This window comes from Podarcis erhardii (genome assembly GCF_964252035.2).
Source record: "Podarcis erhardii genome assembly, chromosome: 6".
Classification (NCBI taxonomy): Eukaryota; Metazoa; Chordata; class Lepidosauria; order Squamata; family Lacertidae; genus Podarcis; species Podarcis erhardii.
In genome coordinates this window covers 76773984-76791029 of record NC_138510.1, presented here as the reverse complement: position 1 = coordinate 76791029, position 17046 = coordinate 76773984, and the positions used below count along the sequence as shown (strand labels likewise).

The window sequence follows — 17046 nt, the reverse complement described above, 5'->3', positions numbered from 1 at the left end:
TGTGTCGATGTAAAGAGTGTATTCTACACTACCATACTTTGCTATCACAGCATTAATTAACTAACTAGTGTTCTGTTTAATACTGTTCCTGTACTTAAACAGGCAGCTTTATACATTAAAAAAAAATCAAGGTTCAACCTTACTGCTTAGAATTTGTGGGTGCCAATTCATTATATTGTATTAGTCATACCATCACCCTCATTTGCTTCTCTGGGTATTTTTAGGTACAGTACAGCAGCCCTTGTGTTTCTTTCTAAGTCTTTTAAAATCTGGTTCTTGTAGTATTCCCTGATGCCATTGTCTTCCCACAGTCTGTGGCTTAGACAGCAAACTGTGCAGTGTCTTTACAACCTCTGGAATGAAGGGCAAATAGGCTTCCCCTTTCTGCTATGTTAGAACTGTTCCAACACATTTTTTTCTGGCTTTCTCTGCCATGTCCTTAAGAGATAATGGGCTCAAATAATTTAATTGTTTCTATTAGAAGGCTGCTGAGGCTCTCTGCAGACAATTGAGGGCCCCGTCTGTCAATACCATTGCACTGTAAGGAGGAATCATGTGACAGTTACTCCCATGCCACAATGTAATGTCTGAATCCTCAAACTGTACTTGATGAACTATCACCATGGCTACTTCCCATGCTGCTCCGAGATGTGGGGGCAACACTGGTGTGGGAAGAAGCTGTGGAGCTGACATTTCTCATGTGGTGCTGATGGTGGCGTTTTGTAACTAATACAGTGCTTGAAGAAGCGAAAGCTCCCATGCAGAGAACTTAATGTCAGAAGGGGGCCTTATTATAGGCTAAACTTAAAATTTAATGCAACAGCTAACCGGATAAATACTGCACCCTGTTGGCAGTTGCTTCTTTGAAATGAGGAATTGCTATATTTATCAATATAAAAGAACCTCCAGGACTTCCACTTAAGTACAAGAACAGTCAACGAATGCACAGCCTTTTGTACGAAAAGATCTTGAAAGGAAAGTTCAGCTGTGATCTTGCTAATGTACTGAATACAAAATGCTTATCTGCCTGAGAGATTCATACTGAGACTTTGGAGATTGTGAAGCCTTATCAGTGAAAAAGGACATATTCCTCTTTTGAAGCAGTGTTCTAAAAATAAAACTAACTTGCTACTTTATTTGATAAATGTTTGCAGAAGGTAGCGAGAGAGAGTGAAGCATTTGCTATCCCATCGGCGTTCATATATAGATTTATTAAATTTGAGAAGAACCAGATGATAAATAATGTAAATTGTTGACACTAGCTCAGATATACATGTTTGTATCATTAACAAAAATGAAGTAGTCAAGTAATGCTACTCTGTCATATTTTTAACTTTTGAACTCAGTGACCTTTGCAAACAACCCAAGTATCCTTCTAAAATTGTCAACAAAAAGTTTAGCAATCCTGACATGTCAAGCTAGTGTGTACAATATTAACCAGATACTGTTCTGAAATTGGAAGCAACATATTTGATTAATGTGTTGGAGAATATTTCTCAGCCAAACCAAATCCAAGCTTCCTTCCTTCCTATTTGGTAGTTCTAGCTTTTGGATCATTTGGCAGGAGCCTTTGTGGTTGGTGTGAAAGTTTGAACAAATGACATGCTCATGTGCATAAAAAATAGAATCATAGGTCTTTCCTACTTGCACTTTGCGAACCCTGACCATCTGTAAGTCAGGCTTTGTTTAAATAAACTTGTGGCAATGATCAAGAGCCTGCCAGTAACCCTGGTACCATCCTGCTTCATGTTTGGGCCACTATGTAACCCTGTGGGATAGCTCGGTAAGTAGAGCATGAGACTCTTAATTTCAGGGTTGTGGGTTCAAGCCCCATGTTGAGCCAAAGATTCCTGCATTGCAGGGGGTTGGAGTTGATGACCCTCGTGGTCCCTTCCAATTCTACAATTCTATGATTCTTTGTACACTGTGGAGTAGCATCTCTTGTACTCCCATGTCATGTAGCTCTCGTTAAGGAAAAATGCAAAAACTATTTGGGAGCATGGGATAGTGTAGGGAAAAGTATACCATTGTAAGAAAACTAGATTGGGGAGAGGTATTGGCAGAGAAATATAATCCTACTTTAACAGAGTGATGTGGAAATCAGCCAGTGGAGTATAGTAACAGTGCTAACTGCTGTAACATAAGCATCTGCCCTAAATATGTTTTGTCTGCTCACATGTGGAGAGGGAGAGGCAAAGCTTTGATATTGTCTAGGATTTGGCAAGATGTGACTTTCACTTTTCCAGCACATGCCCTTTCTTGCAGGCCAAAATGGAGTAGTACTGAACTCTTTGTACTCTGCTTCTAGAGCTTTCATGGATTTCATTTCAGTACCAAGGTTCCATTCGTTTGGATTTGCCAGGAAGATAAAGGACATTGTGTTACAATAATGAAGGAACCACTTAGATCTGGAACAGAGTATTTCACAAAATGCAGCACTGTGGGGGAAAAATATCAAAGTACACTAACATTGTATCTGGTTACAATTTGGTGTGTGTGTGTGTGTGTGTGTGTGTGTGTGTGTGTGTGTATGTATTCATAACATTAGCAATTCTGAATATCTTTACAGATATCTTTCCAGCTTTCTAGCTACATGAAAGTGATGAGAAATGAAACTATGATGAAAGTCAGAAATTCAGAATGCTTGTAGAGCTGATGGAATCTTTATATCCAAATCTGAGTCTGTATTCAGAGGTTGCACTCACAAAATTTGATTTAATTTCTGTTAATATTTTTTTCTCTTGCAGATGGTTCTATGAAGTACTGGGGTATTCCAAGGCATCAAAATCTAACATCATCAATGGACTACTAATGACAATAACATTTTTCCTGGGGAGGATCATAGTCATCCCAATTTATTATGCCAAGGTTGCTGCTGAGGTAGGAACAGAAGCTTTCGACAGACTAGGACTTGCAGCTCAAAGCGCCTGGTTTATCTCCAGCATTATCTTGGACATCATGAACTTAAAGTGGATGGTCAGAATCACAAAGGGATGTTACAAAGTTATTTGTCTTATTGGACATGGAGAAGCCAAAGCTAATAAGAATGGCAAATATAACTAGAAGATTTTTAATGCAACAACCATCTATAATGGGAACTTTGGTTTCTTCGAAAGAACAATGCACACTTTTGCCATAAAAAAACTCCTGTTAAGGGAAAAAAGGTATTACCTCTGTTCAATGTAGCCTTCCTCTTGGCGCACTGCCTGGACACCCAGGGCCACTTCATTTGAAGACTTGTAGTACATGAAATGGGAAACAGTAACATGCTGCATATACAACCTTGGTAGTGTGTTCTAAGCACTTAATAGACAAACGAACCTGTAAAGGAACAAACTTTTCTAGCAGTACGTTCCTATGAATTCTCACTCAGGTTTCTTAGACTAATGTGTTTTTAATGCCTGTGAATGTCAGGATCTTTGGTTTACATTCTGCTAATATGGCAACTTTCCTGGCATGTTTCTCTGCTTTCTTAATGTATGGTGTTCATAACTGAGGTTTCATCTTTTGACAACTTTTTTACATTTTTGCGAGAATTTTGCTTTGAATCTATAATCTTTTACTACGTTTTCTGCTGCCTTGTATGCATGCACATGATCTTTTCTAATTTATAGAACAGTTTTACATAAACACATACCATAGAGTTTAGGGGTTCTTTTTCTTTTAAATCAATTACTTGTATTGATTCTTTCTGTACATAAAGGAAAACTGCAGGTCCCCCCCAAGGTTGTTTTTTTAAAATATATGTGAATTCTAGCACATGCTTGCATGGTAAACAGTATGGACGTAAGCAAATTCTTGCACCAGTGTTCCTTATCTATCATGGCTATTGGAACCTATCTATGTTTTTAGTGTAGTGTCATATAACAAAATGATTTTTGTGGGGTGTGAACTACAGCACTGAAGCAGGAAAAAACTAATGAGTCTAGAACATGTGAATCTGTCACAAGAACTACTGTTCTTGTTAAGAAAAGTTTAAATTGTAGCTAATGCATTCATTTTCACTGACATTCTTATCACTCTCTTTTTTCTTTAAAGCAAGTTAAAAAAACATTGCTTTACTAAGTTGGAAAACCCTATTTAAAAATATATATACAGTAAATGCATTTTATTATTTTCAACTTCGGAGCAGCTCTACAAAACTGAGAGGTTGATAGTTTCTCTCTAATGATAGAAACTTCTTTCTTCAAGCGGCTTAGCTCTCAACATATTTGCAAGAGCATGTTGCTGATGTAAAAAGGAAACACAAGAACAGATAATGGCAATCTACTTGTTTGCATTAATTTTACAAATGTTCTCTGCTATAGTGGCCTCCACTTTTATGGTGTATTATATTCTTGTGTTGATCAACTATTCAGTTGACAGGTCTTTGTCTGATTGTTATGAATACCATGTGTCATAATTTGCTAATAAGGTTGTGTTCATTTTCATGTTTGTGATGCAAATATGCAGGAGTATTGTAGAGAACAAGCTGTTTTCCTGTCCCTTTGTTTGTCCCTTTCATGGTCCCTAAAGTGTTAGTTCTTCCAATATTTATTTGTTAACAAAGCCTGGTGCAAAAGGTTATTTGTCTTACATAACAAATAATAGCCTGTGGTTACTAGTTAGTATAGGTTTTTAAAAGTGAGTTATTACAACATGCAAATCCCCCTTTTCTTAGAGTGCTTCTAACTCCTTATAGCTTGCTAAATGTTGTTGGATTCATAAGATTATAATGACTGCTCTCAAAGGTCTTTTAAATTGCATTTTAAGTGTCATGACAATCAAGACAGTTTGGATTTGTTCTTCATATTAGTGTTATAATATTTTGTATATTTAATATAAACACAGAGGCCCTGTTCAGATACTCATGTTCATCCCTTGATAACTGTAACTTAAGTGTTGACTTGCATTTGTGAAAGATCATTGTAGACACCATGAATAAGAGGGATAGAAATTTCTTGTCACCTCAAATGTAATGTTTGTCCATGGTGGCACTTTACATATTCAGCCTAGGCTCCAAATTATGAGAGATCAAGTGATATTCATGCATGTGTCATTCTCTTTTCTGGAGGCTTTTTTGAGTGTCTGGATAAGAAGCCTAGAAATTCAAATCATAAATATATTCAATTTTTCCTGGTAGAAACAGAAAGTTGCTAACAAACATATTTTTATAGTTTAGACTCAGCTGTATAGGTGCAAGCAGTAACAATATTGGGTGCTGTTTAATCCTTCTAATTTGATTTGCCTCTTTTGATTGTAAACTGCCTTCTTTTAACACATTTGTTAACCATTACTTAGCTACTTTGGGTTATCCCTGAAACAAAATTGAACACATCTTAACTTTCTAAATTAAAAACTTTTGAAATAGCAATCCAATATTATGTGTTAGGAGAAATCATCCACTTATGCAGAATGGAAGTAGCTTTGAAAGCTCTTCTTGCTTGTAGACAAACTTATCCTCAGATTGCTGGTTCAATGAAGTGTTACCCACTAAGCTTTTCAAGGAACTACACATACTCTTCTTACTCATTTCAAATGTAGCTATTAAGCAGGACCCAGCAACTTCTTAAGCCAGGTTGGTATGCTTTCCATCCCCCCACCCAGCAGCCATAGCAGAGTGGTATTTCCACAGTGCTACAATCACCTGGAAATAGTGAAGGTGCTCGTCTTCATGTCCTTATCCCACATTTCTCTGGAACTGAGAAAATAACCCAGTTACAAATTGAAGCACAGTTGCTTATAGGGAAGTAGCAGGATCCTACTGAACTGCAAAGATCCATATCCTTGAACTTGGCAGCTGGCTGGCCACTGTCCCTTAACCAGACTCAGGATTTTTAAATATATCTATTCTTGCCCAATGAGTAGGCCAGCCCTAATTTGCTGTTGATTTTTCTGGGTTATAGATATAGGTAGGTAGCCGTGTTGGTCTGCCGTAGTCAAAACAAACAAGCAAACAAAAATCCTTCCAGTAGCACCCTAGAGACCAACTAAGTTTGTTATTGATATGAGCTTTCGTGTGCATGCACACTTCTTCAGATTTTTCTGGGAGTAGGGGAAGGAATTTCAGTAGTTGCCCAAACAGTGTCATGTAGCAGATTGTGCTTGCAGAAGACCACTATTTATATATGTTGCAAATCACTTCAAAGAACACTTGCTTTGGGCTGGAAAAGTACCCTTCAAAATATTTTATCAGTATTGTTTGCAATTACTCTGTAATAGTGAATCACAATTGTGTTTTTGCATAGTTTCTTTTCCATTAAAGTTGCAATCCTGTATTTACATATACAGTAGGTCCCACTGAACTAAGTGGCCCTTGCTTCTAAGTAGACATACATAGAATTGCACTTTAATATATTTTGGCTGTGTTGTGCTTTACATATTTTGGAATTTAAAATAACTTGATTTTTTTGGGCGGATGTGGTATTGTGGTATCTTATCAGAAAGTACAAGATGCATAATTGGAGAGTCCTCTTAATTTCACTACTTATTTATTACAGTTATACATAAATCTTTTAAGCTGCTTTTTGATGCAGGTATGCAATCATTGTGTAGTCTTATTTCTTTGTTTGGATTTAAGTTTCCTTATACAGTATATGCTATAGCATGAAGGAGTTGGAAAACTGAGGCATTGAGCAGCTTCTGTCATTATCCATTATTGTATATAGATCACTCTATAATGCCATCTTCCTTTCCTAATGTTAAAATATGTATCTTGGATCAAATGGGTTGGATCCAGAAGAAATCAGTTGCTACTGATTTGAGGCTGAAGTTTAACTCACTTAACCTGGATTCAACTCATTGTGTTTTACAACACTGTCATGTACAGCTGGGAAACTTTTACACTCTCAGAAAAGGAGGGGGGGAGGGGGGGAGTAATACCGTACATCAGGGCCAAATAATGATTACTGAGTTGTATTTGTCCTTCAACATTATATATTTTTCTCCAACATTATGATAATTCTTATGGAGAAAGTTGGTTTTCCTGACTGAACATATATTTGATGTCTGCAAGAGAGAAAGATGACATGAGGACAAAAGAGGATGGCGAAGCCAGGTTCAGTGGAAGCAAGTGCCTCCTTTATTACTTTTCCATCTACTCTAAGCCTGGTGGCTTGCATCTGGGTACTTAGGACATTCCTTTATCCTCTGAGATAACAGCCAGGAATATTCCAGCAACTCCGTATGTGTTGTTTGATGGATGGTGAGAGTGGGGGTATGGCTCTCCAAGCTTAGAAAGCTGACTTTCCCTGCTGTGGGTAAAGGTGAAAAATACCCTATTGCCTCTTTTAAAATATGCTAGCATTTATAAATCACATTTTAAAGTCTAGCAAGTAACTTACTCAAACATTGATGTGGCCTAATGTATTGTTAACTTAAAGGTTGTTGGTTTTTTTAAGTCATTATTTCCTTGTTTAAAATATGGGTTAGAAGTTAAACCCAATTTCTTTTTTAAGGTTATCATCTCCATTTATCTTGGGTGACATATGAGTAGAAAAGGGCACCTATACACCCTATAGCTGCTCTGAGAGAAGAATTACTAGCAGGAAGCCAAGATCACAGCACCTTCTTATGTGAGGGTCCGCCTATTAAATAAGCTTTGGATTCAAGCCCTTTATTATCTAATACAGATTCCTTTGAGCTTTACTATTAATGCATTCTGATACTGTCCCCCAAAATATTTGGAGAAATGATACTGTGAGAGTTAATGCACCATGTAATGAAAATAGTAGTTCAGTATGCAGAAATAATGAAAGGTAATGTTACAGAAGCAGGGGAAGATTTTTTTGCTACACAGCAGAAACTTTTAATCAAGGCCAGTTGATTAAACATCTGAAGAACATGTGTGGGGTAGTGGCTTTGCATTTGTTTCTGGGACTGGGGACCCCATGCCACATTGCTGCTTTTAAAACTCAGATGAGTTTTTAAAAAGTTATTTGTGAACATTTTGCTTGCCATTTTGAAAAAAGAAAAATGAAACTTCATACATGTGTGCAAATCCTAAAGTAAATTGCTTGGATCTTGGTGAATTAGGCTGCAATCCTATACTCACTTACTTTGGCATAAGTTCCATTGAAATCAATAGGACTTGCCTTTGAGCAGGCATGTATAGGATTGTGCTGCTAACTGCTTTGAAAATCCTTTGAAATATTTACTTAAAATATGCCCTTTTGATGTCCTGCTTGAACAATTTTAAACCCCAAGATGGAATAATAAATATATTCTCTCATACCTAGTTGAAGGTGAGTTTTGTTATTTTGTACTATAATTAAAATCATGTATGCTAGCAGCACCATCTTCTTTAACCCTGCAAGGCAAATGAGCCTGATGGGAAAACAGAGATCATTTTATATTCATACTACTAATCCAGTAATAGCCTACAAATCATGCCTGGGGTAACACTGGCATTATGAAGTAGACCCTTATGCTGGTGAATTCCAAAATACAGAAACTGAGAATATATGTAATGTATACCTATGCTTTTGACTGCCTAATATTGTGGCCCCCCATTTTATTAAACATATCTCTGAGTAATCAAACTGTAGGTCAAATTAGGCATAATATGAAAGCTCCATGACTTTAATTCCTGACATTTTCTTTTTTAAAAAAAGGCAGAAGCAGAAACACTGATCAGGATTGAGCAAGGCAGGGGAGTTAACCTGTTTTGCCTGTCCAAATTTCTGCTGAATATGATCTCACACACGCCCCACAACTGTTTGCCCCAGCATATGGAAAAAACCACATGGGGTGATGTTTCTGAAAGTTATTTATTTTTAAGTTGCAGCAAATATGTTCAGAGCCAGTGATTTCCAGCAGGGAAATACCATGAGGGCAGGTTATAACACCACCACCACTGTCTATTTTGGATCAGCCCCACCCCCGGCCACAGCTGATTTTTTTAAGAAACAGATTTTTGAAGTTCTAGCCATAGAACTCCAGCATCTCACCTAGTTTGACCCTCTTCCTGACAGGAACATGTTTGTGGGATTGTGTCTGTCAGTTATGAAATCTTAAGAGTTGTATAAAATTGTGTCTTGGAACAGTCTGATCCAGCAAAGTTTCTTTGAGAACAAAAAGTGGTGGAGGAGAGGTGATTTTTGCAAATTGCGACATTCTCCTGCAGCTCAGCTTTAGGGACTGCAGCAGGGAACTCCAAGAGGAAATGGGGAAAATTGCCCCACCCCTTTTCTGATCCTGGAAGCATCCTCTGGATCAAAGAGTCTTCTTGCCGTAGAGGGACACAATCTGATACAATCTGTAAAAATTTACAACAAACTGAAGCAGATGTATAGTTAATGTAGTGTGTACTGCAGAATATATATTTTTAAAAGCAGTTGCTACTGGTGCCCAAATTCTGAAGGAAAGTGTTCAGAAATCTGGTTCAAATAAATAGGTCACATTATTTTTAAGTTCATTTAAATGCTTTTTAAAAATACAAGAACCAAATTTCTGTATTAATTTTCACAGATTTTTCCCCAATCACACTACTGAAATAAGTATAATGAGATGCATTGCTGAGTTGTAAATCCATGCTGGAAAAGGGGTGCAATAGAATCTATGATATGGGGCCTTATTAAATCATAGCACAATGTTTGATAAAGGCAGCACTGAAAAGTCCCTTACAGGGATGGAATAAAGATGATGGGCTATGAATCCTATTGCACTACATTGGAAAGCCTGCAATATTCTTGATTTGATAGCCCCATAATGATAATGGCACAAAAGAGTGAGATAGCACTATTGACTTTATAGGGGGGTCAAACAATTTGTGAACTTTAACATTTGCTTGAATATTTTTAAATGTTGCTTGTGATAGGCGTAGAAATGAGTTTGCTCTTCAGTGGTATTTGAAAGCCTTGCTGTTTGTGTAAATTTGTGTAGGCTGCTCATGTTTGAGGTATATGCAATAATGTCTAAGCAATAAGTTGCATGTGTATTCAAGGCACTGGTAAATAAGAATAAAGGAAGAGAATGCAGTATTTCTTGGAATTTCTTCATTCAAATTGTGTGTACTATGTTACGTAAAACAGCCTACTCCTGTTATGACGAACAGGAATGACTTGGCACTCATTGCCAGCTTCTGAATATGGCTACTTTTATAAAAAGGCTTATTTCCTGTGGGAAAGGAGTAGCCAGAATTTTCTTCTGCGGACAATTTTTAAAATTATTGTATATACAAGCCTAACACACTGTGAGGTAGAATGAGATAGCTGCCTTGTGTGGCAGAATTAAGATACTATAAAAAAGTAATAGCGACCAGCTAAGTAGATTTTTTATAGTGAAGTGTGAAAAGTTATCTTCTATATTGTGATATGCTCTTACAACCAAATATAATACATTTGGTTACATAAACATGATAATTGTGGACCCACAACAAGAGTTGCTGTGTATCAATGCCCCTCCAACAAATCTGGAACAGGAATCTTGTAGTGCTGCTTGGAACATGGGGGGGGGGTGAGGGGTGAGGAAAGGGTGAAAGGTTATTTTCTGTATATTTCTCCTGAAATGTTTTTCTGCTGTGCTATAGCACTAAAGTGGTTGGGTTTGCTGTATAGTGATAATGAGAAGATTTCTGAAAAGTGAAAATGATTTCTGTTCCATTCCTCTCCTGTGAAACCTCACTATACTGTGTGAGACCTTTTTCCTTATAGCAGTGATTAAGTGTGTCATCAGATATCCTTTCTTCTTGCTGATTTTGTGAAAAATGAGAGGTCTGGGATGTGTGTCCAAAGGCTCTGGAAAGAAGATCTTTAATATCAAACAAGTTGTTTTGGGGTTTGCTTGTTTTTTAATGTGATGTTATGCCCATAGTGTGCACAACCTCAGAATTGCACGTGTATGGTACTTTTTTGTCTTAATAAGTCTGCCAATTTGATTTTGTGTGTGTGCCATTTTGAGTTCAAAGTCAGAATACACTGAATACTCAACAGTTGTTTCCTCCCATCTATTAAGACGGTACTATATATATATATATATATATATATATATATATGCTTTCGTAGATTTTCACGGGTACAGGAATGCAGGTTTTGGTGTCCTCGGGTGTCTTCCCGTGTAAAAGTTGGGGTGTCTAGGCGACGTTTCGACGAGGTCTCACTCGTCATCTTCAGGCTGGTGCTTTCGGCTTCTTGTTACTGGAACAGAGCAGGATCTCAGTGTTTGAGTTCCTATAAATACTGTAGAGGGGGTGTGGTGTATAGCCTCCAATGTTCTGGGCAGAGAGGAAGTTCCCAGGCTAGTGTGCCTTTTCTTCTTTTGTTCCTTAATTACTTGAGAGATATCTTGAGTGATTTCTTGAGTGATATCCTGAGTACCACTTAGGTGGGTCATTAGGTGTGGATTAGTTGCTAAAGTCTTTGTGTCTTGACCTCTTGAACTTTGTGAAGAGTTTTCATGAGAAGATGGCTGTACTGTACTTAGTTGTGCTCTGGCTTGGCTTCGTGTATAGGGGCGAGCTGTGGTTTTGTGGCTTGTGTCAGCCAGATCTGTGTAGGGATTGCAGGGGGGTGCAGCATCCGGAGGTGCCACCATGGATTGGCTACTGGATGGTGTCTGTAATTCATCTGTGGAGAGGGTCTGGGTTTGGGTCTGGTGTGGTTGATTGGTGTTGGCGTTCTGTGTGCCTCTGGATCTGGTGTCAGTTTTTGTGGGGAGGGCTAATTTCCAGATGTCTGGCAAGCGGGATGTGTCGTCACGCTTGTTCATGTTGTGAGGGTGTTTCTCTATCTCGATGGCTTCCATGATTATTCTCTTGTGGTGATGTTCCGTGTTAAAGAGCAATTTGGAATCTGCAAAATTAATTTCGTGTCCTGTTTCTTTCATGTGTTGGAAAAGAGAGGAAGTTTTTTCTTCTTTTTTGACGGCATTCTTGTGTTCTGCGATACGTGCATTTATTCGTCTGTTTGTTTGTCCAATGTACGTGGCTGGGCAGACTTTGCAGGGTATTTCATAGATCCCTTGGTTTTCCAACTGGATTTTATCCTTGGGGTTTCTGAGGATATTGGCTATTTTTTGGTTGGTGCAAAAGGCTGTTTTGATATTGTGTTTATGGAGGATTTTGCTAATTTTATCTGTAGTGCCCTTGATATAAGGAAGGAGGGCCATGCCATTGTTTTCTTCTGTGTCTTGGTTTTTGGGGGGTGTTTCCTTTTGGATTAGCTTCGTAATCCTGTTTTGCTGGTATCCATTGGCAATTAACACGTTTGAGAGATTCTGTAACTCAGTTGTCAAGTGGTCTTTGTCAGCCAGGCGTTTGGTTCTGGAGATGAGAGTCTTGGCTACGGAGTTTATTTGTGCAGGGTGGTGGTGTGATTGTGCATGTAAGTAGCGGTTGGTGTGTGTTTTTTTCCGGTAGATAGTGTGTCCTAGGGAGCCATCAGGTTTTTTGTAGATTAGGACGTCAAGGAAGGGAAGTTGGTTGTTGGCTTCTATTTCCATAGTGAATTGTATTTTGGGGTGTAAGTTGTTGAGATGTGTGAGGAAGCTATCCAGTTTTTCCTTCCCGTGTGGCCAAATTACATCTTGGACCTGACCAACCACTGCCTAACCAACACGTACTTCATCCACAATGGACAAAGATACAAACAGATAGAAGGAGCACCTATGGGATCACCCCTCTCACCGGTCATCGCAAACCTGTACATGGAACACTTTGAAACCAATGCTTTAGACAAGTCAGAACACAAACCCAAACTTTGGCTCAGATATGTTGACGACACCTTTGTAATTTGGCCACACGGGAAGGAAAAACTGGATAGCTTCCTCACACATCTCAACAACTTACACCCCAAAATACAATTCACTATGGAAATAGAAGCCAACAACCAACTTCCCTTCCTTGACGTCCTAATCTACAAAAAACCTGATGGCTCCCTAGGACACACTATCTACCGGAAAAAAACACACACCAACCGCTACTTACATGCACAATCACACCACCACCCTGCACAAATAAACTCCGTAGCCAAGACTCTCATCTCCAGAACCAAACGCCTGGCTGACAAAGACCACTTGACAACTGAGTTACAGAATCTCTCAAACGTGTTAATTGCCAATGGATACCAGCAAAACAGGATTACGAAGCTAATCCAAAAGGAAACACCCCCCAAAAACCAAGACACAGAAGAAAACAATGGCATGGCCCTCCTTCCTTATATCAAGGGCACTACAGATAAAATTAGCAAAATCCTCCATAAACACAATATCAAAACAGCCTTTTGCACCAACCAAAAAATAGCCAATATCCTCAGAAACCCCAAGGATAAAATCCAGTTGGAAAACCAAGGGATCTATGAAATACCCTGCAAAGTCTGCCCAGCCACGTACATTGGACAAACAAACAGACGAATAAATGCACGTATCGCAGAACACAAGAATGCCGTCAAAAAAGAAGAAAAAACTTCCTCTCTTTTCCAACACATGAAAGAAACAGGACACGAAATTAATTTTGCAGATTCCAAATTGCTCTTTAACACGGAACATCACCACAAGAGAATAATCATGGAAGCCATCGAGATAGAGAAACACCCTCACAACATGAACAAGCGTGACGACACATCCCGCTTGCCAGACATCTGGAAATTAGCCCTCCCCACAAAAACTGACACCAGATCCAGAGGCACACAGAACGCCAACACCAATCAACCACACCAGACCCAAACCCAGACCCTCTCCACAGATGAATTACAGACACCATCCAGTAGCCAATCCATGGTGGCACCTCCGGATGCTGCACCCCCCTGCAATCCCTACACAGATCTGGCTGACACAAGCCACAAAACCACAGCTCGCCCCTATACACGAAGCCAAGCCAGAGCACAACTAAGTACAGTACAGCCATCTTCTCATGAAAACTCTTCACAAAGTTCAAGAGGTCAAGACACAAAGACTTTAGCAACTAATCCACACCTAATGACCCACCTAAGTGGTACTCAGGATATCACTCAAGAAATCACTCAAGATATCTCTCAAGTAATTAAGGAACAAAAGAAGAAAAGGCACACTAGCCTGGGAACTTCCTCTCTGCCCAGAACATTGGAGGCTATACACCACACCCCCTCTACAGTATTTATAGGAACTCAAACACTGAGATCCTGCTCTGTTCCAGTAACAAGAAGCCGAAAGCACCAGCCTGAAGATGACGAGTGAGACCTCGTCGAAACGTCGCCTAGACACCCCAACTTTTACACGGGAAGACACCCGAGGACACCAAAACCTGCATATATATATATATATATATATAATTGTATGTGAAGCATTTTTATCCTGCTTTTCAGGATGGTTTCCATTGCATCTAACAATAAAGAATATAACAGCAACAACAAATTAAAATTCATTCACGGAACTAAAATAATTACAACAAAGCAGCAACACTGAAAGCAGAGAACTTCAGTAAGGGCATTGAAGTTATAATCAGAAATCCAGGTTAAAAACTTCATTCATTAAAAGTGCTTGCAAAAAACGAAGCAGAGTCATCCAAGTGTCCTTTAGGAACTAATTTTACAACTAAGAAAGTTGTATCTGCTGACTTCAGAAGGCAGGACACCTTGTGCAGGCCTGAGCTAAGTGGTTGTTCCCTCAGTGTGCAGTGTTCATAATTTTTATATCATTTCTGGTTGTTATGCCACTCCATTATTCTACATCTGTGGATTTCAAATGTTTGCAGAACCTTCTTCCACATTTACCTGTTTGTTGATGAATTGTTGTGTGACTTCCACACAACACCTGTGCCTCTTGCAATCAGTTCCTGGGAATGTTTGAGCCACATACATTGTTCATGTGGGATGCTAGTCAAGCCTGTTGAGTATCATTAACATACCTTGCATGAACTGAGGATGTAATTCAGTAGGCAGAGCCATTATTCCCTCTGCAGCTGCTTCTACTTGCAAAGTTAGTAGTGGTAGGCAATCTTGTCATTTTGTCTACTCATTTGAACAGTCTTAATAGCAGCACTATAGTTCCATGTGGACATAATAAAGCAATACAATAATATGACTGTGTAACTACTGGTGTTTGTTTTTCTATGAGCCACTTAGTTCATTCTTTTTCTGTTCTCACTTGCTATTCTAGAATTTAGATCTGTATAGCAGCACTGAATAAACTGATAATTCTTTTTCATAGTCTCCAATTGTAGAAACATTAGGAGAAATGGATAAACGATTTCTACAGATGTTTAAAGCTACTGGACTATAAAGCTTAATTGTTTTGTGAATCTGAGAACTTAACATGCCAAAGCAATGAGAGATGTGATACAATTAAATATTGCTTTACTGTAGAAAGCAACATTGTAAGTGCTTTTGTAAACAATATTATTGATTATACATATACAGACTAATTTCTGTGCGCTTAATGAAATTCACTGCAGTCTACACAAGCTAATGGCAGTTTTATTACCTGCCATAGCATTAAACTTGTTGCTGCTGCAAACTAACAGAGCACTATTTTACAATGAATAAAGGACACACACACAATAATAAATAAAATGCTAGTAATACTCTGAATTAAGTAGCTGAATTTTTCAGGGTTGTCAGATAGTTTCATTTTTCATTTTAATAGTTGGAAAAATGTGTTGGGTACCCTATCTGTTCCCCAGTTCATTCAGTGCCACTTGTAAAGCTAAGTTCCGATTAAAGGCCTGAGGTGGTGGTTTTCTTTACCTACCAGAATGGTGGTTCTTCCAGAATGGATCATAATTTTAATTGATCTGTCCACAGCACTGATGCTGAACTGCTAGCGGAATAATATCTGAGATCAATATGTATTTTTGTCTGTTCGGTTTTGATTTCCTTTTTTAAAAAAGTTAATTAATTTGGTGCAAGGTTTTGCATACTTTAGGACAGGCTTCCTCAACCTCGCCCCGCCAAGATGTTTTTTGGCCTACAACTCCCATGATCCCTAGCTAGCAGGACCAGTGGTCAGGGATGATGGGAATTGAAGTCTCAAAAAAACATCTAGGGGGCTGAGGTTGAGGAAGCCTGCTTTAGAATTTCATAGCCTTTCCATTACTGGTGGAAAAAACTTCGCAGGTGCGCAACCTGCGGGCACCTGCAAACGACCTGCTATTGCAAGGGGGATCTGTTCTTCCTGCCTTTCGCTGGGCAGGGAGGGAGAAAGAAAGGGGGTGGCAACAGAAAGAGAGCAAAAGGAAGAAAGGAGGTTTTAGAGGGAGAAGTGTGACCTCACCTACTCTCTGTTCTGTCCTTAGCCATCACGGGGAACGCTGGGGTCGAAAGTTTTCAAATCCTGGCCGCTTCAGCACCAACAGGTGTCACACTGGAACAAATAAAATTGCCACTCTTTTCGGTTTTGCATTTCTTAAGATTCAGCAGAGCTAAGGCGCAATTTGTCCCACCAAAGACAAGCTGCTGTTTGGGGGCGATGTTTAGGTTTCAGCCACGTCTGGGGAAATCTGAAGAAAGAGGGGGGGGGGTCGCATGTGGGAATCCAATAATTCCGAGATGTGTGCTCTTTAAAGGTAAAGGGACCCATGACCATTAGGTCCAGTCGTGGCCGACTCTGGTCTTTACACACACGCAAATAGGGGACGGCGTGACTATCTATCCAGCATCGACTAGCAAATGAAGAGGACCCGATGGATTAAACGACTGACACGATAAAGCACCTTTCGCCCCACTGGTCACCACCAAGCCTTAATTTCCTCACGTGAAAAGGGACAGTGATCGAGCTTACTCGCCTTGAACCCTTTTTGACATGGGAAGCTAAGCGCCATTGGCTAAACTGTGAGGTTTATAGTTACTCCATGGAGAAGGAAAGGCACTCTTAGCATGCTCAGTGCTATTATTTACACTCCCCCCCCCCCTTTCAAAACGAAGCCTGAAGGTTAGGGGGGAGAAAAGGCGGGAAGAGAGAAACTGTTCTCCTCACGCCCGGAGCTCGCGACGGGAGAGAAGCGGCCTCTGCGGTTACCGTGGAAACGAGGAACCTAACGTCTCTCGCATTTCCCCCCCCCTCGCGCCCTCCTTTTTGAATTCGCGGAGCGCTGCGTTCCAGGCCCCGCCCCCTCCCCGCACGCGCGCACAAACCATTCTCCCCACCCGCTTCTTAGTT

The 17046-nt window shown here is 39.5% G+C and overlaps 2 protein-coding genes and 1 long non-coding RNA gene across 16 annotated transcripts in view; 1 reads left to right on the top strand and 2 right to left on the bottom strand.

The window, feature by feature from the left end:
• Nucleotides 1-6741, top strand: part of LOC309343931 (TLC domain-containing protein 4-B-like) — a 25904-nt gene extending 19163 nt beyond the window's left edge. Inside the window, exon 7 of the mRNA XM_081866171.1 lies at nt 2748-6741. Coding sequence (XP_081722297.1) covers nt 2748-3063 — 316 coding nt within the window. The 3' untranslated portion in view covers nt 3064-6741. The remainder of the gene's footprint in view (nt 1-2747) is intronic.
• LOC309343957 (uncharacterized protein) overlaps nt 1-16896 on the bottom strand; it is a 27804-nt gene extending 10908 nt beyond the window's left edge. The window contains exons 1-4 of one of the 14 annotated variants that reach the window (XM_081866229.1): nt 16601-16896; nt 16162-16251; nt 3172-3236; nt 2177-2355 (exon numbers count right to left, since the gene is read on the bottom strand). In XM_081866229.1, the coding sequence (XP_081722355.1) occupies nt 2177-2355; nt 3172-3236; nt 16162-16187 (270 nt within the window). In that variant the 5' untranslated portion in view covers nt 16188-16251; nt 16601-16896. The other 13 variants (XR_014157424.1, XR_014157428.1, XR_014157433.1 and 10 more) reach the window with 13 other exon arrangements.
• The window catches only part of LOC309344064, a 207222-nt gene that overhangs the window by 77190 nt on the left and 112986 nt on the right, over nt 1-17046 (bottom strand). The gene's annotated exons all lie outside the window — the stretch shown is intronic.